This window comes from Bubalus bubalis, chromosome 4, assembly GCF_019923935.1.
Source record: "Bubalus bubalis isolate 160015118507 breed Murrah chromosome 4, NDDB_SH_1, whole genome shotgun sequence".
Lineage (NCBI taxonomy): Eukaryota > Metazoa > Chordata > Mammalia > Artiodactyla > Bovidae > Bubalus > Bubalus bubalis.
In genome coordinates, this window is record NC_059160.1 from 64,650,817 (window position 1) to 64,677,532 (window position 26,716).

Consider the following 26,716-nt stretch of genomic DNA (forward strand, 5'->3'; position numbering starts at 1 on the left):
TATAGACATCCATGTATATATATGAGGAGGCTGTGGGATCTCTGGGTTCACAGCTCAGGAGAGAGATCTAAATTGAACCCAGAGTGTTCGGAGCCATCAACCTACTGGTTATAATTGAAGCTGTGGTATGGATTAAATCCTGCCCAAAGAGACAGGCTATTGTGAGAAAAGTGGAACAGAGCTCAAGGAAGCCATCATTGAAGGCCTGGGCAGAAGGGGTCTCTGCCAAGAAGGGGCCAGAAAGGAGACTGCGGTGACATAGAACATAGAAAGGACATGTCTCGAGAAGGAACTGGCCTGTGGTGTTGGTTGCGTCTGAACCTTCAAGGAAGTGGAGGTTATGATTGCTTGTGAGCAATCATAGGAACTGTTATTTTAATAAAAGCGACACACAAACATGGAAATAAAAATTCAGATGGTAGGGAGGGGACCCAGATGAAGATTGGTAAGTGCTCTGTTCGCAGCCTCCCCTGGCCAGTCCTTGGTTGGACTTGGTGCCAGAGGTCATTGGCGGTTTCCTGCAGAGCAGTTTCAGGGGGCTGGTGAAGCTGAGGTGTTGAGCACCGCGGTGAGGAAGTGGAAGTCTTTGAAGAAGTCTGGACTTGAAGGGGACGGGTGTGGGCTTGGGAAGGTGGGACTTTGTGCTTGTTGTTCCACGTGTTAAGGTAGGAGCACGTTTACATGCTGGGTGGACTTAGTAGAAAGGAGAGTAGGTTGAGGTATAGGAGAAGGAATGAGAGCAGAACGTGGGCAGAGCTGGGATCTGAGTAGGGAACTGTTACTGTAACTAGAACAAAAAACGTATTTTCTGGGGAGTCTGGAGGTTTTGGTGGCAGAAAATTGATGGTATTCCTATCTGCCTGCTTCTCATTTTCAGCTTTTGATGGGCCCCCAAGTTAATAGCTTTAGTGACTGAGTGAATCCCCCACTCCAGGGCTGGCCTGGTGATGTTCCATCTTCCAGGTGCCTCCTTGGTGGGAGCAGTGTGCACAGAATTTGGTAAAAGTGCATTTTCTATGGAGTTTAGAAACAGTGGGTTAGCCATCTGGAATTAAATAAAGTTGGATCCCTATCTCAATTCTTATATTAAATAGGATTGCAGAGAGATCTAAAATTTTTTTCCACTAAAATGGTTAATTATGAAACATTTCAGACATACAGGAAATAATGTCATAGAGAAGTTAAACAGATGTTTAACATTTCGCCGTATTTGCTTCAGATCTGTTCTTTTTTTTTTTTTAAATAAAAGGAATAAAATGCTAATGATATAGTTAAAGCCCACCATCTCATTTCTTCGTCTTGTCTCCAGAAACAACCAGAACCATCTCTGTGGTTGCTTTGTACTTTTATTAGTGCTACACACATCCCAGGCAACATGTATAGTTTTGTGTTTTAAAGTTATGCATCAGCATAGTTCTGCTTTTTTACTAATGGAGGTATTTACCATTCTGTGGTGTGATGTGGAGATCCAGTTCAATGATTTTAATGGCTGCATTGTGTTTCATTGTTTACTTATCCATTCCTCTATTGAGGAACAGTTGGATTTCAACTCTACTTCCCTTACACACAGTGCTGCTATGTAGACCACATTGTGAATGGGGAAGAGTTCCTCCAGGGAAATACCTACTAGAATCACCGGGTTATAGGGAATGCAGATTTTATTGGTGAATTTGGTGCATTGCCCATTTTTTCAATGTCTTTTTAACATAAAGGCATTCTTCATTTATTTTTAATTATTGTTTTTTAAGTTATAGTAAAACAGACATTAAAAGTTGCCATTTTAACAATTTAAAGCGTACAATGCAGTAGCAGTAAGCACATTAACAATGTTGAATAACTGTTACCACTAATTACTATTTCATTAACACCTTCATTTTGTTGTTGTTTTTCTTCACTAAGTCATGTCTGACTCTTTGTGACCCCATGGACTGTAGCACACCAAGCTTCTCTGTCTTCCACTATCTCCCAGAATTTGCTCAAATTCATGTCCATTGAGTCAGTGTTGCCATCCAACCACTTCATTCTCTGTCGCCCACTTCTCCTGCCCTCAATCTTTCCCAGCATTAGGGTCTTTTCCAGTGAGTCAGCTCTCCTCATCAGGTGGCCAAAGAATTGGAGCTTCAGTTTCAGCAACAGTCATCCCAGTGAATATTCAGGGTTGATTTCCTTTAGGACTGACTGGTTTGATCTTGCAGTCCAAGAGATTCTCAAGAGTCTTCTCCAGCACCATGATTTGGAAGCATCAATTCTTTGGTGTTGAGCCTTCTTTATGGTCCAACTCTCACATCCATACATGACTGCTGGAAAAACCATAGCTTTGACTATCCAGGCCTTTGTTGGCAAAGTGACGTCTCTGCTTTTTAAGACACTGGCAAGGTTTGTCATAGCTTTTCTTCCAAGGAGCAAACGTCTTTTAATTTCATGGCTGCAGTCACTGTCCGCAGTGAAAATCTGTCACTGCTTCCATTTTCTCCCCCATCTGTTTGCCATGAAGCAATGAGACTGGATGCCATGGTCTTAGTTTTTTTTAATGTTGAGTTTCAAGCCAGCTCTTTCACTGTCCTATTTCACCCTTAGCTCTTGTTCACTTTCTGCTGTTAGAATGCTGTCATCTGCATATCTGACATTGTTGATATTTCTCCCAGCAATCTTGATTCTAGCTTATGATTCATCCAACCCAGCATTTTGCATGATGTACTCTGCATATAAGTTAAATAAGCAAGGTGACAATATACAGCCTTGTACTCCTTTCCCAGGTAAGACCCAGTCAGTTGTCCTATGTCTGGTTCTAACTATTGCTTCTTGACCCACATACAGGTTTCTCAGGAGACAGGTACGGTGGTCTGGTATTCCCATCTCTTTAAGAGTTTTCCACACTTTGTTGTGATCCATGCAGTGAAAGGCTTTAGTGTAGTCATTGAAGCAGAGCAGATATTTTTATGGAACTCCCTTGCTTTCTCCATGACCCAGCAAATGTTGGCAATTTGATCTCTGGTTCCCCTGCCTCTTCAAAACCCAGCTTATACTTCTGTAAACTCTTGGTTCACATACTGCTGAAGCCTAGATTGAAGGATTTGGAGCATATGCTAGCATATGAAATGAGCACAACTGTATGGTAGTTAGAACATTCTTTGGCATTGCCCTTCTTTAGGATTGGAATGAAAACTGACCTTTTCCAGTCCTGTGTTCACTGCTGAGTTTTCCAAATTTGCTAACATACTGAGTGCAGCACTTCAACAGCATCATCTTTTAGGATTTGAAATAACTGAAGTGCTGTCACCTCCACTAGCTTTGTTCATAGTGATGCTTCCTAAGACCCTCTTGACTTCGCAGTCTGGAATGTCTGGCTCTAGGTAAGTGACCATATCATCATGGTTATCCGGGTCATTAAGATCTTTTTCATATAGTTCTTCTGTGTATTCTTGCCACGTCTTCTTAATCTCTTCTGCCTCTATTAGGTCCTTACCATTTCTGTCTTTTATTGTGCCTGTCCTTGCATAAAATGTTCCCTTGATATCTACAATTTTCTTGAAGAGATCTCTAGTTATTCCCATTCTATTTCTATTTCTATATTTTTCCTCTATTTCTTTGCACTGTTCATTTAAGAAGGCCTTCTTATGTCTCCTTGCTATTCTCTGGAAGTCTGCATTCAGTTCACTTCAGTTCAGTCACTCAGTTGTGTCCAACTCTTTGCAACCCCGTGGACTGCAGCACCCCAGGCTTCCCTGTCCATCACCAGCTCCTGGAGTTTACCCAAACTCATGTCCATCGAGTTGGTGATGCCATCTAACCATCTCATCCTCTGTCGACCCCTTCTCCTCCTGCCCTCAATCTTTCCCAGCATCAGGGTCTTTTCAAATGAGTCAGTTCTTTGCATCAAGTGGCCAAAGTATTGGAGTTTCAGCTTCAGCATCAGTCCTTCTAATGAACACTCAGGACTGATCTCCTTTAGGATGGACTGGTTGGATCTCCTTGCAGTCCAAGGGACTCTCAAGAGTTTTCTCCAACACCACAGTTCAAAAGCATCAATTCTTTGGCGCTCAGCTTTCTTCACAGTCCAACTCTCACATCAATACATGACTACTGGAAAAACCATAGCCTTGACTAGATGGACTTTTGTTGGCAAAGTAATGTCTCTGCTTTTGAATATGCTATCTAGGTTGGTCATAACTGTCCTTCCAAGGAGTAAGCGTCTTTTAATTTCATGGCTGCAGTCACCATCTGCAGTGATTTTGGAGCTCCAAAAAATAAAGTCTGACACTGTTTCCACTGTTTCCCCATCTATTTCCCATGAAGTGATGGGACTAGATGCCATGATCTTAGTTTTCTGAATGTTGAGCTTTAAGCCAACTTTTTCACTCTCCTCTTTCACTTTCATCAAGAGGCTCTTTAATTCTTCTTCACTTTCTGCCCTAAGGGTGGTGTCATCTGCATATCTGAGATTATTGATATTTCTCCCAGCAATCTTGATTCCAGCTTGTGCTTCATCCAGCCCAGCATTTCTCATGATATACTCTGCATATAAGTTAAATAAGCAGGGTGACAATATACAGCTTTGAGGTACTCCTTTTCCTATTTGGAACCAGTCTGTTGTTCCATGTCCAGTTCTAACTGTTGTTTCCTGACCTGCATACAGATTTCTCAAGAGGCTGGTCAGGTGATCTGGTATTCCCTTCTCCTGAAGAATTTTCCACAGTTTATTGTGATCCACACAGTCAAAGGCTTTGGCATAGTCAATAAAGCAGAAATAGATGTTTTTCTGGAACTCTCTTGCTTTTTCGATGATCCAGTGGATGTTAGCAATTTGATCTCTGGTTCCTTTGCCTTTTCTAAAACTTTTCTTGAACATCTGGAAGTTCACGGTTCACATATTGCTGTAGCCTGGCTTGGAGAATTTTGAGCATTACTTTACTAGTGTGTGAGATGAGTACAACTGTGTGGTAGTTTGAACATTCTTTGACATTGCCTTTCTTTGGGATTGGAATGAAAACTGACCTTTTCCAGTCCTGTGGCCACTGCTGAATTTTCCAAATTTGCTGACATATTGAGTGCAGCACTTTCACAGCATCATCTTTCAGGATTTGAAATAGCTCAACTGGAATTCCATCACCTCCACTAGCTTTGTTCATAGTAATGTTTCCTAATGCCCTCTTGACTTCACATTCTAGGATGTCTGGTTCTAGGTGAGTGATGACAGCATTGTGGTTATCTGGGTCATTAAGATCTTTTTTGTACAGTTCTTCTGTGTATTCTGGAACTTCCCTGGTGGCTCAGATGGTAAAGCATCTGCCTACTATGCGGGAGACCCAGGTTCAGTCCCTAGGTTGGGAAGATATCCTGGAGAAGGAAATGGCAACCCACTCCAGTATTCTTGCCTGGAAAATCCCATGGAAGGAGGAGCCTGGTAGGTTACAGTCCATGGGGCCGCAAAGAGTCAGACACGACTAAGCAACTTCACTTTCACTCTGTGTATTCTTGCCACCTCTTCTTAATATCTTCTGCTTCTGTTAGCTCCATACCATTTCTGTCCTTTATTGTGCCCATCTTTGCATGACATGCTCCCTTGGTATCTCTCTAATTTTCTTGGAGAGATCTCTAGTCTTTCCCGTTCTATTGTTTTCCTCTATTCTTTGCACTGATCGTTGAGGAAGGCTTTCTCATCTCGCCTTGATAGACTTTGTTTTTTTTTTAATATAAATTTATTTGTTTTAATTGGAGGCTAATTACTTCACAATATTGTATTGGTTAGTCTTTGGAACTCTACATTCAAATGGGTATATCTTTCCTTTTCTGTTTTGTTTTTTGCTTCTCTTCTTTTCACAGCTATTTATCTGCATTCAGTTCAGTATAAATTTCCCTTTCTCCCTTACCTTTTGCTTTTCTTCTTTCCTCAGCTGTTTGTAAAGCCTCCTCAGACAACCACTTTGCTTTCTTGCATTTCTTTTTCTTTGGGATGGTTTTGGTCACCACCTCCTGTACAATATTGCAAACCTCTGTCCATAGTTCTTCAGGCATTCTGTCTATCAGATGTAATCCCTTGAATCTATTAGTCACTTCCACTGTAAAATCATAAGGGACTTGATTTAGGTCGTACCTCAATGGCCTAGTGGTTTTCCCTATTTTCTTCAATTTAAGCCTGAATTTTGCAATAAGGAGCTCATGATATGAGCCACAGTCAGCTCCAGGTTTTGTTTTTGCTGACTGTATAGAGCTTCTCCGTCTTTGGCTGCAAAGAACATAATCAGTCTGATTTCAGTATTGACCATCTGGTGATGTCCATGTGTCAAGTCTTCTTTTGTGTTGTTGGAAAAGGGTATTTGCTGTGACCAGCATGTTCTCTTGACAAAACACTGTTAGCTTTAACCCTGCTTCACTTTGTACTCCAACGCCAAACTTGCCTGTTATTCTGGGTATCTCTTAACTTCCTTTTGCATTCCAATCCCCTATGATGAAAAAGACATCTTTTTTGGTGTTGGTTCTAGAAGGTGTGGTAGGTCTTAGAACCAGTCAACTTTATTTTCTTTTGCATCAATGTTTGGTGCATAGGCTTGAATTACTGTGATGTTGAATGGTTTGCCTTGGAAATGAACCGAGATTATTCTGTTGTTTTTAAGACCACACCCAAGTACTGCATCTTGGACTCTTGTTGATTATGAGGACTACTCCAGTTCTTCTAAGGAATTCCTCCCCACAGTAGTTAGTAGATACAGTAGTCCTCTGTATCTTCAGAATTAAATTCTCCCATTCCTGTCCATTTTAGTTCACTGATACCTAAGACATCAATGCTCAATTTTGCTATCTCCTGCTAGACCACTTCCAGTTTACCTTGATTCATGAACCTAACATACCAGATTCCTATGCACTATTGTTATTTACAGCATCAGATTTGACTCTCACCACCAGACACATCCACAGCTGAATGTCATTCCCACTTTGGTCCAGCTGCTTCATTCTTTCTGGAGCTATTGGTAATTGCCCTCTGCTCTTCCCCAGTAGCATATTGGATACCTTCCAACCTAAGGGAGGGCTCTTCTTCCGATGTTATATCTTTCTGCCTTTTCATACTGTCCATGAGGTTCTCCAGGCAAGAATACTGGAATGAGTTGCCATTTCCTTCTCTAGTGGACCACATTTTGTCAGAACTCTTCACTATGACCTGTGCCCTTGGGTGGCCCTGCATGGATTGGCTCATGGCGTCTCCAAGTTACACAGGCCCCTTCGCTATGACGAGGCAGTGATCTGTGAAGGGGAACATCATTATTTTACATTTCCTTCTGTTCTCTTTCTGACTTCTTGGATATTTTTCACACTTAGAAAATTTTATATTTAATTTTTGAATAGGTATGAATTTTCATAGCTCTAATATAGAAATGCTTTACAAAGTATACAGAGGAAAGTCTTAACACACTTTCCCCTCATCACTGTTTCTATCCCTGTAGAAAGGTAACCATGGTTAGCTTCTTTTTTTACACTCAGAGATATTTTTTTTGCTCTTATTCTTAAAAAATTTAAAAAAATTTTAATTGGAATGTAATTGCTTTATAATGTTGTGTTAGTTCTGCTGTGAAACAAAGTGAATCAGCTATATGTGCATATACATCCCCTCCCTCTTAAGCCTCCCTCGCAACCCCCCCAAATTTTTTAATTAAAATATAGTTGATTATGAATTATGTAAATTATAGTGAACAGTATAATGATTCACAATTTTTAAAGGTTATACGCCATTTATAGTTATTATAAAATATTGTCTCTATTCCCTGTGTTGTTCAGTATATCCTGTGGTTTATTTATACATTATAGTTTGTACCTCTTAATCCTCTGCCCCTGTATTGCTCACCCTTTCATCTCCTCGCTGATAACCACCGGTTTGTTCTCTGTACCTGTGATTTGACATTAAGTTATGTATCGATTTTCTAATGTTAAACCAATTTTGCTTTCCTGAGATGCATCTAGTTTTTAAAATATCTTTTTAAAAATACTATTAGTTAGTTATTTTTGGATGCACTGGGTCTTTGTTGCTGCATGCTGGCTTTTTTCTAGTTTCAACGAGTTGGGGCTACGCTCTAGTTGTGGTACAGGCCCAGTGGCCCCAAGGCAGGTGGAATCTTCCCGGACCAGAATCAAACCCCTGTCCCTGTGTTAGTAGGTGGATTCTCAACCACTGGACCACCGGGGAAGTTCATATGTATTATCTTTGAGTATCCTTTTTTTATCTTGTTGGACTCAGTTTGTGATGTTTTTAAGGATCTTGTATGTATCTCCTGAGAGAGACTTGACCTTAGTTTTTCCTTCTAGTACTGTCCTTATGCTTTAGACAAGGTTATGCTAGCTTCAAAAAATCAGTTTAAAAATGTTCACTTTTTCTATATTCTGAAGATTGTGTAAGATTGTAATATTTTATTTTTACATGTTTGCTGGAATTCACCTGGAAAATCATCTTGGTCTAGGTTTTCTTTGTAGGAAGGTTTTTACTTATGATTCATTTATTTTAGTAGTTTTAGGAATATTCGAAGTTTTTTTATTTCTACTTGGGTCAGTTTTAGTATATTTTCTAGGAATCTGTCTAGTTTGTCTCATTTTTCCCATTTCTTGGTATAAAGGTGCTTATTTCCTTCTAATCTCTGTCAGTTCAGTTCAGTTCAGTCACTCAGTTGTGTCCAACTCTTTGTGACCCCATGAACCGCAGCACACCAGGCCTCCCTGTCCATCACCAGTTCCCGGAGTCTACCCAAACCCATGTCCACTGACTTGGTGATGCCATCCAACCATCTCATCCTCCGTTGTCCCCTTCTCCTCCTGCCCTCAATTTTTCCCAGCATCAGGGTCTTTTCAAATAAGTCAGCTCTTCGCGTCAGGTGGCCAAAGTATTGGAGTTTCAGCCTCAGCATCAGTCCTTCCAATGAACACCCAGGACTGATCTCCTTTAGAATGGACTGGTTGGATCTCCTTGCAGTCCAAGGGACTCTCAAGAGTTTTCTCCAACACCACAGTTCAAAAGCATCAATTCTTCGGCGCTCAGCTTTCTTTATAGTCCAACTCTCACATCCATACATGACCGCTGAAAAAACCATAGCCTTGACTAGATGGACCTTTGTTGACAAAGTAATGTCTCTGCTTTTTAATATGCTATCTAGGTTGGTCATAACTTTCCTTCCAAGGAGCAAGTGTCTTTTAATTACATGGCTGCAGTCACCATCTGCAGTGATTTTGGAGCCCCAAAAAATAAAGTCAGCCACTGTTTCCACTGTTTCCCCATCTATTTGCCATGAAGTGTCGGGATCTGATGCCATGATCTTAGTTTTCTGAATGTTGAGCTTTAAGCCAACTTTTTTAACTCTCCTCTTTCACTTTCATCAAGAGACTCCTTAGTTCTTCACTTTCTTCCATAAGGGTGGTGTCTTCTGCATATCTGAGGTTATTGATATTTCTCCCAGCAATCTTGATTCCAACTTGTGCTTCCTCCAGCCCAGCATTTCTCATGATATACTCTGCATATCAGTTAAATAAGCAGGGTGACAATATACAGCCTTGATGTACTCCTTTTCCTATTTGGAACCAGTCTGTTGTTCCATGTCCAGTTCTAACTCTTGTAGCATCTGTAATTAGATTCCTCTTTTCAGGTTATTCCTCTTGCATGTAATTCCATCCTCAGAGTACATCAGATAATTCACACAGGTGTAAAATCCTAAAAATGCAGTGAGGGTGGGAAGACCTTCTCCCCAGAAGTCACATCTTAGTGCACACCAGAGAGTTCACACAGGAGAGAAACCCTATGAGTGTGGTGAATGTGGGAAGGCTTTTACTCAAAATTCAGCTCTTGGAGTACACCTGAGAATTCACACATAGAAGAAACCTTATGAATATATGAATGTGGAAAACCTTTGTCCATAAAACAGCTATATTAGAGTATATCACACCACAATGCATACCATAGGGAAAACCCTGGAGTGTAATGAGTTTGGAAAATGCTAAAGGAAGTATGGGGCTTCCCAAGTGGCTCAGTGGTAAAGAATCCACCTGCTAAGCAGGAGATGCAGATTCAGTCCCTGGGTGGGGAAGAGCCCCTGGAAAAGTAAGTGGCAGAATCCCATGGACAGAGGAGCCTGGCAGGCAACAGTCCATAGGGTCTCAAAGAGTTGGACATGACTAAGTGACTAAACAGCACCCACAGGTTTTGTTACTGGTCAGTCTCGAGAGGCTGGTCAGTTTTATTTTCCAAGAACTAATTTCAGCTCTGTTGAGCTTCTGTATCATATTTGTTTTCCACTGTATTTATTTCCAGGCTAATCGTTCTTTTCCTTCCTTCTACTTTTTTCAGCTTTTATTTGCTTTTTCCCCCCCTAATTTCTTGAGTACTTAACTCATTTCCAGCTTTTCCTCTTTTACATCTCTTATAAATTTCTCTCCAGTTACTACTACAAATATGTCATGGTTTTCTGAGACTATTTTAAGTTTTTTTAATCTAATTTTCAAATTGATAATACTCTCCCATAACTCAAAACCCAGAAAGTATAAAGGTGTGTGATAAAAATTTTCCCTCCCAAACTTATCTCCCACCTGCTCATTTCCCATCATGCCCTCCCCCACTGCCCAGTAACCCTGCTCTTATTATTCTGTCGTCTTCCAGCCTTTCTTTGTGTGTTTAAAAGCAGTTGTGATTAGAGATTCTTTTTTCCTGTTTCCCCCTTTTTTTTAAACATACAATGCACAGTATGTTAAACATACTTTGTACCACCTTATTTTTATACATCTTGACAATAATTCTTAGCGATCTTTCAGGGCAGTACATCTAGAACTTCATTCTTTGTTTTCATGTTTGCATAATATCCATTGTATGAATGTTCTATCATTTGGTCACCATTACTGTATGCTTAAAATCATTTCCCTCCTACTTTTTGTCATTACAGAAGATAATTCTATTATACATATGTATACATGTAACTATATCTTGAAAGTATAATTGCTGGGTGCAGGTGATATATATTTAAAGATTGTCTGTAAAAACTTTCTGTTACAGAAAATGAAAAACATAAAAACAGAATTATCCAGTGACCTCCCCCTGTATCATTTGGCTTCAACCAATATGGCCAGTCTCATTTCATCTATCCCCTTGCCCACCTCCATGCACTATACTTCCACTCCCAGCTTATTTGGAAGCAGATTACAGGCATTTCATACTTAAATATTTCTGTGTTATCCCTAAAAGACTAGAGCTCTTTTAAAAATATAACCACAGTACTATATCACACTAGAAAAATTAACCACAATTTCTTATCACCAAATATTCAACCATTTCAAGTTTCCCTGATTATCTTTTATATATATATATATATATATATATATATATCATAGTTACATAGACTTTCCTGGTTATGCCATTAAATTTGAGTCCTTTCAAATCTGGTGAGGCTGGTACAGTACAGTGTATGTCAGAGTCTATGAATGATTCTTTGTGTTTGAAAAGAACATGTCCTCTACTGTGAGGCACGATGTTTTCTGTATGTCTTTTAGGTCATGCTGTTCAAATCTTTTGTATCCTTACTGATCTGTCTCCCACTATGATTATGGATTTGTCTGTTTTTACTTATTATTCTTTCAATTTGTTCGTCATTATTCTGTCAGCTGTTGCTTTTTGTATCTTGGGGCTATGTATCAATGTATTCAGCAAATGTTTATTAAGTGCTTCTGTGTGCCAGGAACTGTTCTAGTTGCTAGAGATATTTCAAGAGAACACGAGACAAAAATGCCTCATCTCACTGAGAGAGACAGACAAGGAAAATAAAGAATTACACACAATTTAAATTATTATTCCTCATAAATTGAATGTTTTAACATTATGAATTGACCTTTATCTTAGTAATTTTTTGACTTTAAGTCTCTGGTGTGATAATATTCAGCTGTAACGGCTTTCACTGAGTTATGTTTACTGATTTTTTTCATCCTTTTGTTTTTACCTTTTCTATATTCTTATGTTTCCAAATAGCACGTACTTGTATTTAAAACATTTTTAGCCATTTATATGTGTGTGAGCGTGTATATATTTGGACTTATGTCTAACATTTTATTTTATGCTTTCCTTTGTTCCACTTTTTCTCTCCTTCCTTGCTTTTGGTTTGTTTTATCTTAATGATGCCACTTTTCTCTCATCTCAATGGGAAGTTTTGCTCTCTCTCTTTTTTAAAATAACACATTTATGGAGATATAAGTCACATAGCACACAATTCAGGGTGTATTTCAGTGGTTTTTTCATGTATTCAGAGGTGCAGCCATCAGCACAATCAATTGTAGACCACTGTCATCACCCTGAAAGAAATCCTCTACCCTTGGGCAGTTACTTTCTATTCTGCCTCCACTGCCCCCCCCATCCACCTCTCCAGACAACCTCTCATCTTTCACCCTGTGGATGTAATGTGTATAATGTGACCTTTTGTGTCTGGCTTCTTTCATTTATCATGTGTTCAAGAGCCATCTGTGTGTAGTATGTACCAGTACTGCTTTACATTTTATTACCAAATAATATTCCACATTCTATCTATTCTTTCATCAGTTGGTGAACACTTGGGTTGTTTGCACTTTTTGGCTATTATGAAGAATGGTGCTTTTAACATATGTGAACAGGTTTTTGTGTGGTTTTTTTCTTTTGGTATATACCAAGGAATAGAATTGCTGGATCATATGGTAATTCTATATTAAATTGCCAGACTTTAATATTTTTAGATTGCCAGACTTTCATTAAATTCTATATTTAATTGCCAGACTTTTTCTGAAACAGTCCCATTGTTTTATTATATAATCCCACAAGTAGTGGGTGAGAGTTTGAATTTCTCCACATCCTCATCAGCACTTGTTTTTCATCTTTTTAAAAATTAATTAATTAATTTTGTTTTATTTTGGGCCACCCTGGGTCTTCTTAGCAGTGTGTGGTCTCCTCATTGAGGTGGCTTCTCTTGTAGTGGGCTTCAGGAGTTGCAGGATGTGGGCTCAGTTATTGTGGCTGTTGGATTCTAGATTGCTGGGTCAGTAGTTGTGGTTTAGTTGCTCCTCGGCATGTGGGATCTTCCCAGACCAGGGACTGAACCTATGTCCTCTGCATTGGCAGGTGGATTCTTAACCTCTAGACCACCAGTGAAGCCCTGTTTTTCATCTTTTTGACTGTAGCCTTCCTAGTGAGTATGAAGTGGCATCTCATTGTAGTTTTGATTTGCATTTCCTGATGGTTACAGTGTGGAGCAACTTTTCATAGGCATATTAGCAATTTGTCTTTTTTCTTTAGAGAAATGTCTATTCAGATCTTTTGCCCATTTGAAAATTGCATTGTCATTTTATTATTGAGTTGTAAAATTTCTTTATATATTCTAGATACAAGTTCCTTTTCAGATATTTGATTTGCAAATATTTTCTCCCATTCTGTGAATTGTCATTTCACATTCTTGATGGTGTCCTTTACAACACAAAGGCCTTTAATTTTGATGGATTCCAATTAATCTTTTTTTTCCTTGTTACTTGTGCTCTTGATATTGTACCTAACAAATCATTGCCTCATTTAAGGCCAAGAAGACTTACACTTATGTTTCCTTCTAAGAGTTTTATAATTTTACCTTTAGGTCTTTGATCCAATGGGAGTTAATTTTTATGTACGGTATGAAGTAGGAATCAAACTTCATTGTCTTGCTTGTAGATATCCTTTTGACTTAGCATCATTTGTTGAAAAGACAATTCCCATTGGATGATCTTGGTAACCTTATTGAAAGATGATAATAGTAAAGGTTAATTTCTGGACTCAATTCTGTTTCATTGGTCTGTATACTTATGTTAGTACCACAATGTCTTGATACTGTAGCTTTGTAGCAAGCTTTGAAATCTATAAGTACGATTTGAAATCCAATCCTGTTCTTCAAGATTGTTTTGGCTATGTGGAGTTCCTTGAATTTTCATGTGAATTTTAGGAACATAAGTTCTGCAAAGAAGGCACCTGGAATTTTGATGGCGATTGCAATTAAATCTATTGCCATCTTCACAATATTAAGTCTTATAATCTATGAACTTGGATATCTTTGTAGTTTTGGGGTTTTTTGTTTTGTTTGTTTTTTTTTTGCCTTTGAAATAATGGATGTTAAAGAATAGTTAGCTATTGTTTTTATATTACATTTTAAATTTATTTTTTAAATGGAAGCATTGTTGGTTTATGGAATTCCCTGGTCTCATAGAATGAGTTGGGAGGTGTTCCCTCTTCTATTTTTTGTGTTTTGGGTTTTTTTTATTTATTTTAAAAAATTATTTATTTTTGGCTGCACTGAGTCTTTGTTGCTGTGCATGGACTTTCTCTAGTTGTGGAGAGCAGAAGCTCCCCTCTAGTTTCAGTGCCCGGGCTTCTCTTGTTGCAGAACATCAACTCTAGAGCTCAGTCTCAGGAGTCGTGTCACACAGGCTTAGTTGCCCCACGGCATGTGGAATTTTCCTGGACCAGGAATCGAACCCATGTCCCCATTTGCAGGCGGATTCTTAACCACTGGACCACCAGGGAAGGTGGTTTATCTGTTTGTCTATCTATGCCAGGCATAGATAGGATCTTCTAGTTGCAGCACGCAGGATGTTTAGTTGTGGCAAGCAGACTCTTACTCGCGGCATGTGGGGTCTATTTCCTTGACCACAGATCAAGCCTGTGCCCCCTGCATTGGAAGAACAAGTCACTGGACCACCAGGGAAGCCCCTCCTCTTCTATTTTTTTTTTTTTTTTGAAGAGTTTGAGACCAGCTGGAATTTTTGTTTTAAATGTTTGGTAAAATTCGTCAGTAGACCCATTTGACCCAAGCGTCCCTGTGTGGGTAGTTGTTTTTAATTACTAACCTCTTCAATTGTTACTGGTCTATTTGAATAGATTTTTTCTTCTTGAGTCAGTTTTGGTATTTTGTGTCCTTCTAGAAATCCGTCCTGATTTCATCTGAGTTATCTGATTTGTTGGCATATAGGTGACCATAGTATTCCTTTACAATCCTTTTTACATCTGTAAGGTTGGTAGTAATGTTCATTCTTTCATTTTGAATTGTACCAACTTGAGTCTTCTCTTTTTCCCTTGATCAGTCTAACTAAAGTTTTGTTACTTTTATCGATCTTTTCAAAAATCAACTTTTAGTTTATTTTCTCTATGATTTTTCTGTTCTCTATTTCATTCATTTCTGTTCTCATCTGTATTATGTATTTCCCTCTGCTTACTTTGGGTTTAGTTTGCTTTTCCTTTTCTAGTTTCAAAGTGGAAGTTCAGGTTATGGATTTGATCTGTTTCTTCTTTTTTATACTTTACAGGTAAAAATTTTCTTCTAAGCACTGCTTTAGCTGCATCTATAAGTTCTGATATATTATGTCTTCATTGTGTTTTCATTCATCTCAGTATTTTCTAATTTTCTTGTTATTTCTTTGAGCCATTGGTTACTTAGGAGTGTATTGATTTCTACACATTTATGAGTTCCCCAGATTTCTTTGTTATTATTTTTTAACATAAATTTAATTGGAGGCTAATTACTTTACAATAGAGTATTGGTTTTGCCATACATTGACATGAATCCGCCACGGGTGTACATGTGTTCCCCATCCTGAACCCCCCTCCCACCTCCCTCCCCATCCCATCCCTCTGGGTCATCCCAGTGCACCAGCCCTGGGCATCCTGTATCATGCATCAAACCTGGACTGGTGATTCGTTTTTTATATGATATTATACATGTTTTAATGCCATTCTCCCAAATCTTCCCACCCTCTCCCTCTCCCACAGAGTCCAAAAGACTGTTCTATACATCTGTGTCTCTTTTGCTGTCTCTCATACAGGGTTATTGTTACCATCTTTCTAAATTCCATATATATGCGTTAGTATACTGTACTGGGGAGAAGGCAATGGCACCCCACTCCAGTACTCTTGCCTGGAAAGTCCCATGTATGGAGGAGCCTGGTGGGCTGCAGTCCATGGGTCGCTAAGAGTCGGACACTGAGCAACTTCGCTTTCACTTTTCACTTTCATGCATTGGAGAAGGAAATGGCAACCCACTACAGTGTTCTTGCCTGGAGAATCCCAGGGACGGGGGAGCCTGGTGGCTGCCGTCTGTGGGGTCACACAGAGTTGGACACGACTGAAGTGACTTAGCATAGCATACTGTATTGGTGTTTTTCTTTCTGGCTTACTTCATTCTGTATAATAGGCTCTAGTTTCATCCACCTCATTAGAACTGATTCAAATGTACTCTTTTTAATGGCTGAGTAATACTCCATTGTGTATATGTACCACAGCTTGCTTATCCATTCATCTGCTGATGGGCATCTAAGTTGCTTCCATGTCCTGGCTATTATAAACAGTGCTGCAATGAACATTGGGGTACACGTGTCTCTTTCCCTTCTGGTTTCCTCAGTGTGTATGCCCAGCAGTGGGATTGCTGGATCATAAGGCAGTTCTATTTCCAGTTTTTTAAGGAATCTCCACACTGTTTTCCATAGTGGCTGTACTAGTTTGCATTCCCACCAGCAGTGTAAGAGGGTTCCCTTTTCTCCACACCCTTTCCAGCATTTATTGCTTGTAGACTTTTGGATAGCAGCCATTCTGACTGGCGTGAAATGGTACCTCATTGTGGTTTAGATTTGCATTTCTCTGATAATGAGTGATGTTGAGCATCTTTTCATGTGTTTGTTAGCTATCTGTATGTCTTCTTTGGAGAAATGTCTATTTAGTTCTTTGGCCCATTTTTTGATTGGGTTGTTTATTTTTCTGGAATTGAGCTTCAGGAGTTGCTTGTATACTTTTGAGATTAATTCTTTGTCAGTTGCTTCATTTGCTATTTTCTCCCATTCTGAAGGCTGTCTTTTCACCTTGCTTATAGTTTCCTTTGTTGTGCATAAGCTTTTAATTTTAATTAGGTCCCATTTATTTTTGCTTTTATTTGTTATTAATTTCTAAGATCATTACACTGTGGTTAGAGAACATACTTTGTCCCTGTTTTTTTAAAAAATGTATTTTATTGAAATATAATTGATTCACAATGTTGTATTAATTTCTGCTATATAGCAAAGTGATTCAGTTATACATGTATATACATTCTTTTTCATAATTCTTTTCCATTATGGTTTATCACAGGATATTGAATATAGTTCCCTGTGCTGTACAGTAGGACCTTGTTTATCCATTCTGTATATAATAGTTTGCATCTGCTTGGGCTTCCCTGGTGGCTCAGATAGTAAAGAATCCACCTGAAATGTGGGAAACCTGGGTTCGAGCCCTGCATTGGGAAGATCCCCTGGAGAAGGGAATGGCTACCCACCCCAGTATTCTGGCTGTAGAATTCCATTGGCAGAGGAGCCTGGCAGGCTATAGTCCATGGGGTCACGAAGAGTCGGACATGACTGATCGATTTTCACTTTCACATCTGCTAACTTCAAACTTCTAATCCTTCTCTTCTCCACCTCCCCTCCCTCTTGGCAATCACAAGTCTGTTCTCTATGTCTGTGAGTAGATTTCTGTTTCATAGATAAGTTCATTTGCATCATATTTTAGATTCATGTAAGTGATATAATAAGGTATTGTCTTTCTCTTTCTGAATTACTTCACTTACTATGATAATCTCTAGAGGTCCATCCATGTTGCTTCAAATGCCATTATGTCATTCTTGTTCACAGCTGAGTAGTATTCCAGTGTGCATATGCACCACATCTTTATCCATTGATCTGTCAATGGACATTTAGGTTGTTTCCATGTTTTCGTTCTTGTAAATAGTGTTGCTGTGAACATAGGGGGTGCATGTATCTTTTTTAATTACAGGAGAACATACTTTATATGATTTAAATTTTTAGCTCTTTGAATTTATCATAATGACTGCTTTAAAATGTTTCTCTCTGAAATCTAACATCTGTGTCCTCTCACAGGCATTTTCTGTTGCCTGTGACAAAGTATGGGTCACACTTTGTTTCTTTGCATATCTTATAATTTTTTGTTGAAAAGTGAACAAAAATATATTAAAATATACCTAAAATATATTTTAGGTAATATATTGGAGCAAGTCTGGATACTGATTCTTGGCCTCCACCATGAGACTTGTTTTGGTCATTTGCTTGTTTCTTTTGTGACTTGGCTGAGCTATTTTAATGAGGCCTACTCCTCTTGCAGTATGAAGCCACTGATGTCGCTCCTCTGAGGGCATAGCCATGGGCATGCACACAGCCACAGTGGATGATGGTGTGTCAGCAGGGCTCCCTTTGTCTGTCTCTCTTGCTGATGTGTTAATCTGTCTGCCTCTGCTGATATCATACCCAGCTGTTCATACTCATTAATTGCTAGCCAATTGCTCTGTAGTTTTTGACATGTGGGGCATAAGTTGCTCCATAATCTGATCCAGTTAAATTTGGGCTTCTGTACCAGGGTTGCTTTTGATGATACCAGCCTCTTCTTTAGTGCTTACCACCAATTTTTTTCATTTTTTGGAAAGTGCCCTTAGGCTTAAACTTCCTCATACTGTTTCACAAGAAGTCAGTTCATTTGGAAAGAGCTTTGGGGCTTTCTGTTCTAATGGATTGCCTCTCTCCCTGGCAGAATCTCTAAGCCCCTGCTCTGGAGCTGATGTCAGAGACACTGACCCAGTTCTGTCAGAGTGACACTCCTGTTTTATGAGCAGAGACCTGGGCAGGGGTGATAGCCTCTGGTCCTCTCAGTTCTCATCCCTGTTGTGAAACCTCTGCCCTTTTAGTGATCTGTGGTGAGGGTGATCAAGGCCCAGTATTCCTATCCTTCTGCACCTGAGGTGCAGCCACTGTCCTAAGTGGGGCTGAGTGGAGGAAGGGAGTCCTCCGTCTCTTGACCGTATTCAGCAGGTATTCTCTGCAACTTGTAACTAGAGAGGATTGAGGAATATTGGTGTCCTGCCCCTCTGGTGACATACCATATCTCTTGACTGGATGCTGAGGGGATAGAAGCCCCATTTTTTGGACCTTACTCACCTGGAATGGAGCATCTGCCTGAGCTGTGAAGTCAGGGTTGGAGAAAGAGGAGGGTCATGGCCCAAGTACTGTAAACTTTCACTATTCAAGATTTAGTGGATTTTCTTGAATAGATGTTTCTTAATTTGTTGTATGTCCTTAGGAAAATTTCCAGAGATTTTAAATGCCTGAGTTAAAAAAAAAAAAGTGTTCACCAGTTATGGAATTTCACTAGGGAGTGGATCTGCAGAGCTTCTTGGGCTGCCACTCAGAAGTGGGACCTCTCTTCTACTTGTAACAGTTACTTTAGAAATTACAGAGTGTGTGTGTGTGCGTGCTCAGTCATGTCCAACTCTTTGCAACTCCATGCAGCCCTGCCAGGCTCCTCTGTCCATGAAATTTCCCAGGCAAGAATACTGGAGTGGGTTGCCATTTCCTCTTCCAGGGGATCTTCCTGACCCAAAGATCAAACCCACATCTCTTGCATTGGCAGGTGGATTCTTTACTGCTGAGCCACCAGGGAAGCCCCAGAAATTACAGTGGTGAATCCTAACTAATGAAAGGCTAACATTAATTGATATCTTTACTCTCTTTCTGATTAATACAAAGACCTTAGAACTGTTTAAAGTTTTTTTAAATCATACACACATGCACACACACACAAAATATACGTATTTCAAATACATATAAAAATATATATCAAATATGTATAAGTATGTACATACTGTATTTACATAAAGCAAGAACATGAAGCAAATCAGCTGGTTACCTACAGTTAAGTTGCCCAAGTTCAGTTCGTATTTTTACCACTTACCAGCTGGTCAGCCTGAACAAGTCCCTCAACTATATCAAACCCCAGTATCTTAAGCCACAGAGTGGAGATACTATTACCTCCCTCCCTGGGTTGTCGTGATAATTAAATGAGCTAATGCATGTAAAGGGCTCCCCTGGTGGCTTAGTGGTAAAGAATCCACCTGCCAATGCAGGAGATGGGGGTTCCATCCCTGGGTCAGAAAGATCCCCTGGAAAAGGAAATGGCAACCCACTCCAGTATTCTTGCCTGGGAAATCCCATGGAGGGAGGAGCCTGTCAGGCTACAGTCCATAGGGTTGCAAAATAGTCAGATACAACGTAGCAACTAAACACTAACAATGCATACATAGCACCATATACACAATGCACAGAGCACAGTGCCTGACAGACTGTCAGTCCTTAATAGCAGACAGCTGTTTTAAGAAATAACAGTAATGGTTGGTGGTGATTACTATTTATTCATCCTCCTGTCCTGGCAGTTCCTCTGTGATGAGGGTGCTGGTATCTCTGGGGACTACATTGATCGAGTAGATGAGCCCTTGTCCTGTTCTTACGTGCTGACCATTCGAACTCCTCGGCTCTGCCCTCACCCACTCCTTCGGCCCCCACCCAGTGCTGCTCCCCAGGCCATTCTCTGCCACCCCGCCCTGCAGCCTGAGGAGTACATGGCCTACGTTCAGAGGCAAGCTGGTGAGTAATTAAAAGAGGACAGGGAGGAAGGAGACACAAAGGGAGGGACAGGCAGAAGATCAAGTATCAAAGAGCTGAGAATGTATCCCCGTCCTGCTGACATGCTATCTTCCTGTAGACTCAAAGCAGTACGGAGACAGGGCCATAGAGGGGCGGCAAGACCCGGACCCTCCAGTGTGGAGTGAGACCAAGCCTAGCGTGGTGCCACCAAAGAAAGCAGGTAGGTCCTCGAGTCACCTGTTGCATGACACACATCTCCACTTCTTCCTTTCTTCAATGTTACTGTCCCGTGCACCCAGGGATGTGTTGTCCTCAACAGCCCAACAGCCCTGACTTTTGGGGGTGGGGAAAGGAGTACTACAGGCCCTAACACCTTACAATAGAAGAGGGAAACATATCCCATCTCTCCTTTCAGGTTTCTTCTTGTTTTCTGTATTCTAGGTGCAAGCCCAGCCAAGGAGAACAGTAAGGAATCAGATTTCTGGAAGATGCTTCATGAGCCAGAGGAACAGCCCCCAGAAAGGGAGGAGACACAGGCCGAGGTGAGAGCCAGCTTCCTAGCCACTTCTCTGAGGAGGCAGAATGTGGGCTTTGGGTCAGAGGGCCACTCAAGCTGAGGTTCATTATGAGATGACCTCTTTTTATCTAGGGATGCAAGGCCATACCCAGAGGCAGTGCCTTAAGAGTGTGGTTGGCATGCAGAAGCCCATGTACTTGACTCTGCCCTTTTCTCCCCATCAGGAGCAGGAACCAAACCTTGAAGCCACAGACCCACCGCCAACCTCTCCCGATGGTGAGTGAACTCTCCACGTCTCCTATACTGCTTGCATGTGTTTTCAGGTTGGCAAACATGGCGTGGGGATAGACCTAGACACTAGGAGGGAGGCTGGGCAGCCAGGCCAGCAGCAGATTCCTTTTTAGAGACAGAAGTGCTTCTCTAGGGGGGTAGCAGAACATAGTGGTTCCACTGCTTGCCTGACTTTATAGTCCTGGATAATTTCACTCAAGCTCAATTTCCTCACCCATAACATGTGGGCAATAACCCCTAAATTAGAGGGCTGTTACAGGATTAAATGAGAATGAATCTAGTTTATAGTACAATCCCTGGAACTGAGTAGACAAAACAATCCCTGGAACTGAGTAGACAAAAAAGGGTTTGTATTTGTGGGGAGAACAGGATTCAGGGAGGGGGAGCCCTTGGCCCCAGAATCTCTTCTGTTGACCTAAAAGCCAGGTTGATTGCCAGGAAGGCCTCAGTGGCGCGTGAAAGAGCAGGTGACTTGGCCGCCTGTTAGCATCCTTCTCTCTCTCACCTGTGAGGCCCCCTTAGGCCCCCTAAGTGCTCTTTGGAGGGGTATGCTGGCCGCTGTCTCTCAGACCAGACAGGTAGTCCCACCACGTCCTTCCTTGACTTCCTCAACTCTTCTTCTTAGGAAGTAAAAGTAGTATTAATTTATGATCTATTCCTACTCCTTCATCTCAGATTTTCAGAACAATGTACAGGTCAAAGTCATTCGGAGTCCTGCAGACTTGATTCGATTGATAGAGGAGCTGAAGGGTGGAACAAGAAAGGTATGAGCCCTGCTCCCAGGAAGGATGGAACCTTTCTCCCTGCTGGGGGCACCTGGAACACCACCCCTGAACTGGGCCAAAAGAGCTGCCTCAACTTCCTTTACTCCTCATGAGTCCCCAACTAAACCACATCCCTGCTGTCTGCCCCCCACTGTTTGTCTCTATGGAAACCCCAACCATCTGCCATCTCTCTCTTTCTCCTGATCCTCACCCATGCAGGGGAAGCCAAACGCAGGCCAGGAGCAGCCTGGAGACAGTGCTACAGAAGTCCCTTCCAGGGAACCAGAGGTGAAGGAAAAGGGCGACCCAGAACAGCAGAACGAGCTGGAAGAAGAGGAGGATGATGAAGATGAAGACGAAGATGAGGATGAACGGCAGTTGCTGGGAGAATTTGAGAAGGAACTGGAAGGTATACTGCTCCCATCAGACCGAGAGCGGCTCCGGGCAGAGGTGAAGGCTGGCATGGAGCGGGAGCTGGAAAACATCATCCAGGAGGTGAGCTCTGCTCTCCCGCCTGCAGCTTCCAGCTTCCTTGGCTGCCTGCGCCGGTAGGCAGGACCGGTCGAGGGGTGGGGAGAGAACCCGGGCCATGCCTCGCCTGCCAGGGGCATTCAGCCAGGAGCCCTGAACTGCTAGTTGCTTAATTAAAACTGGGACGGTGGGGAAGGGGATCTGTGAGAAGGATGAGACTTAGCCATTACTCCTTTGTAGAGCTTGGACGGCCCCTCACTCCCCAGATCCCTGACTCTGCACCCCCACCTTGGGCCTCCCAGACAGAAAAAGAGCTAGACCCAGACGGGCTGAAGAAGGAGTCAGAGCGCGATCGGGCTATCCTGGCCCTGACATCCACTCTCAACAAACTCATCAAAAGGCTGGAGGAAAAACAGAGCCCAGAGCTGATGAAGAAGCACCGAAAAAGGAGGGTTGTCCCCAAAAAGCCTCCCCCACCCCCTCAACCAACAGGTGAGGGCTGTCACACAGGAACAAATGGCCAGGATAAAGGTCCCTAACCTTTATCCCTTCTGAGAATGCTTACCCTCTCACTCTTTCTGGAACACCATTCTCGGGCTTCCCAACACCTCTAGCCCTTTGCCTGGTTACTTCCTAGTGATCCATTTGAGAAGCAGCTTTCAGAGCCTGTGTGGCTCGCTGGCATGGCTGTTTCCTGGCTTGCTTCTATGCATTCAGTGTCTAGCACTTTGCCGGCACCTTGTGATTGATGAGTAGATATTAAATGAGTGACCGTGAGTGTGCAGGCCAAAGACCACACACCTGTGACAGATGCTCCTGTCACCTAGGACTGCACAGGGAGTGCCCTCAGCTGGCAGAGAGGAATGGGCAGCCCAGCTACTCATAAGCCAATTGCCTAGACAGACTCATTCCCTTCCTGCTGTGTCCCTTGTCTGTCCCACGGGTCCTGTGTGTGTGGAGACCAGGCATTCTGGGTCTAATGTCCTAGTTTCAATACTTCCATCCTACTATCTCTGTTATCAACACTGAAATGCCTTTCAAGTCCCAACATTGTAGGGTGCCAAACCAAAGTTTTCCAACCTTCTTCTTAAACTTCTCTGCAGGCCCCAACTTCTCTGATTTTTGCTTCAGAAAACTGTTGTTTTCCTGTAGGTGATGGGCAGAATTACTGGGTCCAAAGGGAAGAAAGGAAACTGCAGTCGGTAGAGGGAGATTTATAGGTTGGAACGGGGTGGGGGGTGATGGGTCCTAATTTATTCTGAACCCTGACTCACATACCTGTTTGAGAGGGAATAACTTGCCAAAACCAACTGATGGCTTAGGGAGAGGCGAGCACCCCAGCCCCTAACCCTGGAGTCATGACTCTGCTTTGTGTCTCCCTGTGTGTCTCCCCCTCTAAGAGGAGGATCCTGAGCACAGAGTCCGGGTCCGGGTCACCAAGCTCCGTCACGGAGGCCCCAATCAGGATCTGACTGTCCTCGAGATGAAACGGGAAAACCCACAGCTGAAACAAATCGAGGGGCTGGTGAAAGACCTGCTGGAGAGGGAGGGACTCACAGCCGAAGGTGGGCCCTGGGGGGCGGGCTGGATTCAGAGCTGTTGGAAGGGCTTGCTGCTAGAAGTGGAGGGGCTGGGGACTTAGGCTGGGGACCCAGGGGCAGAAGACCTGCACTGGAGCTGCCACCTGGCCTCTCCTCTCACTGCCCATCCCACCCCTTTCCAGGGAAAATTGAGATCAAAATTGTCCGACCAGGGACAGAAGGGACTGAGGAGGATGCACGTTGGCTGACTGATGAGGACACAAAAAACCTCAAGGAGATTTTCTTCAATATCTTGGTGAGAGTCACCCCGCCCCTGAGTCCTGGACTTCCCGCTTTCCCTGTCCCCCAGCAGGCTGAGGGGTTGAGGGTGAGGTTCAGAGTCCTCAAGGCACCCCCCAGCCTCACCTCTATTGGAGCCTCAGTTTCCTCATCTATAAGATGAGGCTATCAGTTCTGGGTGTTGAGCCCTCAGCAAGAGTGCTACAAGTCACCTGTGTGAGTGCTGGCTCCTGCCTCCCTACCACCAACTACCCGCCCGCACCCCTACCCCCATCCTCCAGTGTCTGCTACAGCCTCTGCTTATCCCACCTCCCCACCCCACCGTGTGGCCTTCCCTCAGGTGCAGGGAGCTGAAGAGGCGCAGAAAGAGCGGCAGCGGCAGAAAGAGCTGGAGAGCAATTACCGCCGGGTGTGGGGCTCCCCAGGCGGGGAGGGCACTGGGGACCTGGATGAATTTGACTTCTGAGACCACCACCATCAGCTTGCCAAAGAGTCCAGAGTCTTCTAGACTGGCCCTGCCTCTGTCCCCCACAACCCCCAGGGCCCTGAAGGCAAAACAGCAGAGAGCTGAGCTGTGAGCTGTGGATCCTGAGACCCTCCTGGGGTGTGGAGGGGCTGTGGGGCAAGTGCTGCTGCTACTGCTGAGACCTGGAGACCTCCCAGGCCTATGTGATCTGCTGTCCCTGGTTCTCCCCACACCCTGTTCCTTCCCTCCTGGCTTCCCCTGCTGTCATCCCTCAGCTTGTGGGTTCCTTTCCCCTCCCTAACGAGCATTTTGAAATCTTTTGAGTAGAGCAGGCAGGGTGAGAAGAGTGGGGCCAGTCAGCAGGCCCTAAGAGGTAGGCCCCCCCACCCCTGCCCCACTCCTGTTGAGAGTCACCTCCCTGCTTCCCCCAGATCAGCTTGAGATGTCCTGCCCCTTTCCCTTTCCACACTGTTCCCTACAAATCTGTGCTTCTGAGTGGAAGCACCTTCTCTCTGTTGCTGAGAAAATGGGAAGAAAGTTGCCTACCACCTCTGACACAATCCCATGAAAAGGGTAGGCTACAGACCCACCTACCATGTTCTAGAACAATCAGGTTTCTAAATAAAGAACTGGACCATCAAACCATCAATTTTTTTTTCTTTGGGGGTGGGGGGCTCAGTAGAGGAGACTTGGTGTTCTCCTAGGATGGAGGGCATGTTCCCTGATCCCTTTCTGTGCTTCACAGTCAGGGCAGTGGCAGTGAATCTGGAGTATGCAGGAGAGACCAGGACAGTGAAGCAAAGCCTTCTGGCCTGGCCAGGACTGAAGCAATTGCAGTGCTAGTCTCCCTCCTTTTCCTTATCTGTCCATTTCTGTTCCTTCTCCCCCTTTATATCCCAAAAGCCACAGGGTACATACAGAGTTACCCCACCATGGGGATCCTCCTGCTGCACTCTCCCTACAGTGTGCTGCAGACTCCATCGCCATACCTGCCAGCCATTTCTCAGAAAAGACCTCTAGCTTTGGTCATGCCCAGAGAGAGGGCTGCCACTCACACGGGCCAGCTCCATAGTATGCCAGTGGTCGGTGGCCTGGTTAGATGTCTCCATCTCTTCCTCACTACCAAGTGCAAATCTAGGCCCCCTGCTTCCCCTACTTTCTTTCTCTGTCTGCATCTCTCAGGTGTGCAGCATTTCTGCTGACAACTTCACTGACTCATGAGATAAGAAATAGAGGGCGTGAAACTCCCAGGTCTCCAAAAGTGGACAAAAAGATTCAGCTGGGGAAGGAAGCTGTATGAGGCTGACCCGCTTCTTGCTAAAAGTGGTCTTATACTTGCTGAGCAAGTTATGCTTAAATTGTTTTATTTAAAATTACAAATGGGTAGGCTTCTAAAACCCTGCAACCCCAGATCCACTTGTGCATCTTAAGGAGAGGGATCTAAGACACTATCACAAGTGCAGCTATAGGCAGAATGGTGGATTCAAATTCTCACCCCTCCACTTACTATTAGTAGGGCCTTGAACAAGCTGTTTAATTTTTGCAGTGCTGTTTCCTCCCGGGTAAACTGTGGACAACTATACTGGTCTTCGGTGGTTATGAGGATTGAATGAGATAGTGTGTGTGTTGTGCTCTTAGCACAGTACCTGGCCCATAGGAAGTACTCAATAACATAATAAACCAGCTGCTGAGTTCTGAAGAGACTGGAAGGTACTTGGAGACAAGGGTCATAGAAGGAGTACCATCAGAAGCTGATCAGAAGCTATAGCAGAATTTTGTAGAATGGGAGCATGGGAATAGGCTGGGGCAGGAGGCTTATCTTTGATTTGATAGGCATAAAGTCTTAACATCATCAGAAAAAACAGTGCATATAAGTGCACATGGAATATTCTCTAGGATAGACCATATACTAGGACACAAAACAAGCCTCAAAACATTT

The 26,716-nt window shown here is 42.7% G+C and overlaps 1 protein-coding gene across 4 annotated transcripts in view; it reads left to right on the forward strand.

Annotated features, from left to right (window-relative positions):
* Window positions 1–25,419, forward strand: part of OS9 (OS9 endoplasmic reticulum lectin) — a 34,687-nt gene extending 9,268 nt beyond the window's left edge. Inside the window, exons 6-15 of one of the 4 annotated variants that reach the window (XM_006077909.4) lie at window positions 20,238–20,448; window positions 20,567–20,668; window positions 20,890–20,990; window positions 21,190–21,241; window positions 21,932–22,020; window positions 22,240–22,515; window positions 22,758–22,983; window positions 23,892–24,056; window positions 24,215–24,327; window positions 24,652–25,419. In XM_006077909.4, coding sequence (XP_006077971.3) covers window positions 20,238–20,448; window positions 20,567–20,668; window positions 20,890–20,990; window positions 21,190–21,241; window positions 21,932–22,020; window positions 22,240–22,515; window positions 22,758–22,983; window positions 23,892–24,056; window positions 24,215–24,327; window positions 24,652–24,777 — 1,461 coding nt within the window. In that variant the 3' untranslated portion in view covers window positions 24,778–25,419. The remainder of the gene's footprint in view (window positions 1–20,237; window positions 20,449–20,566; window positions 20,669–20,889; window positions 20,991–21,189; window positions 21,242–21,931; window positions 22,021–22,239; window positions 22,516–22,757; window positions 22,984–23,891; window positions 24,057–24,214; window positions 24,328–24,651) is intronic. The other 3 variants (XM_006077910.4, XM_006077912.4, XM_006077913.4) reach the window with 3 other exon arrangements.
* Window positions 25,420–26,716: the final 1,297 nt, after the last annotated feature.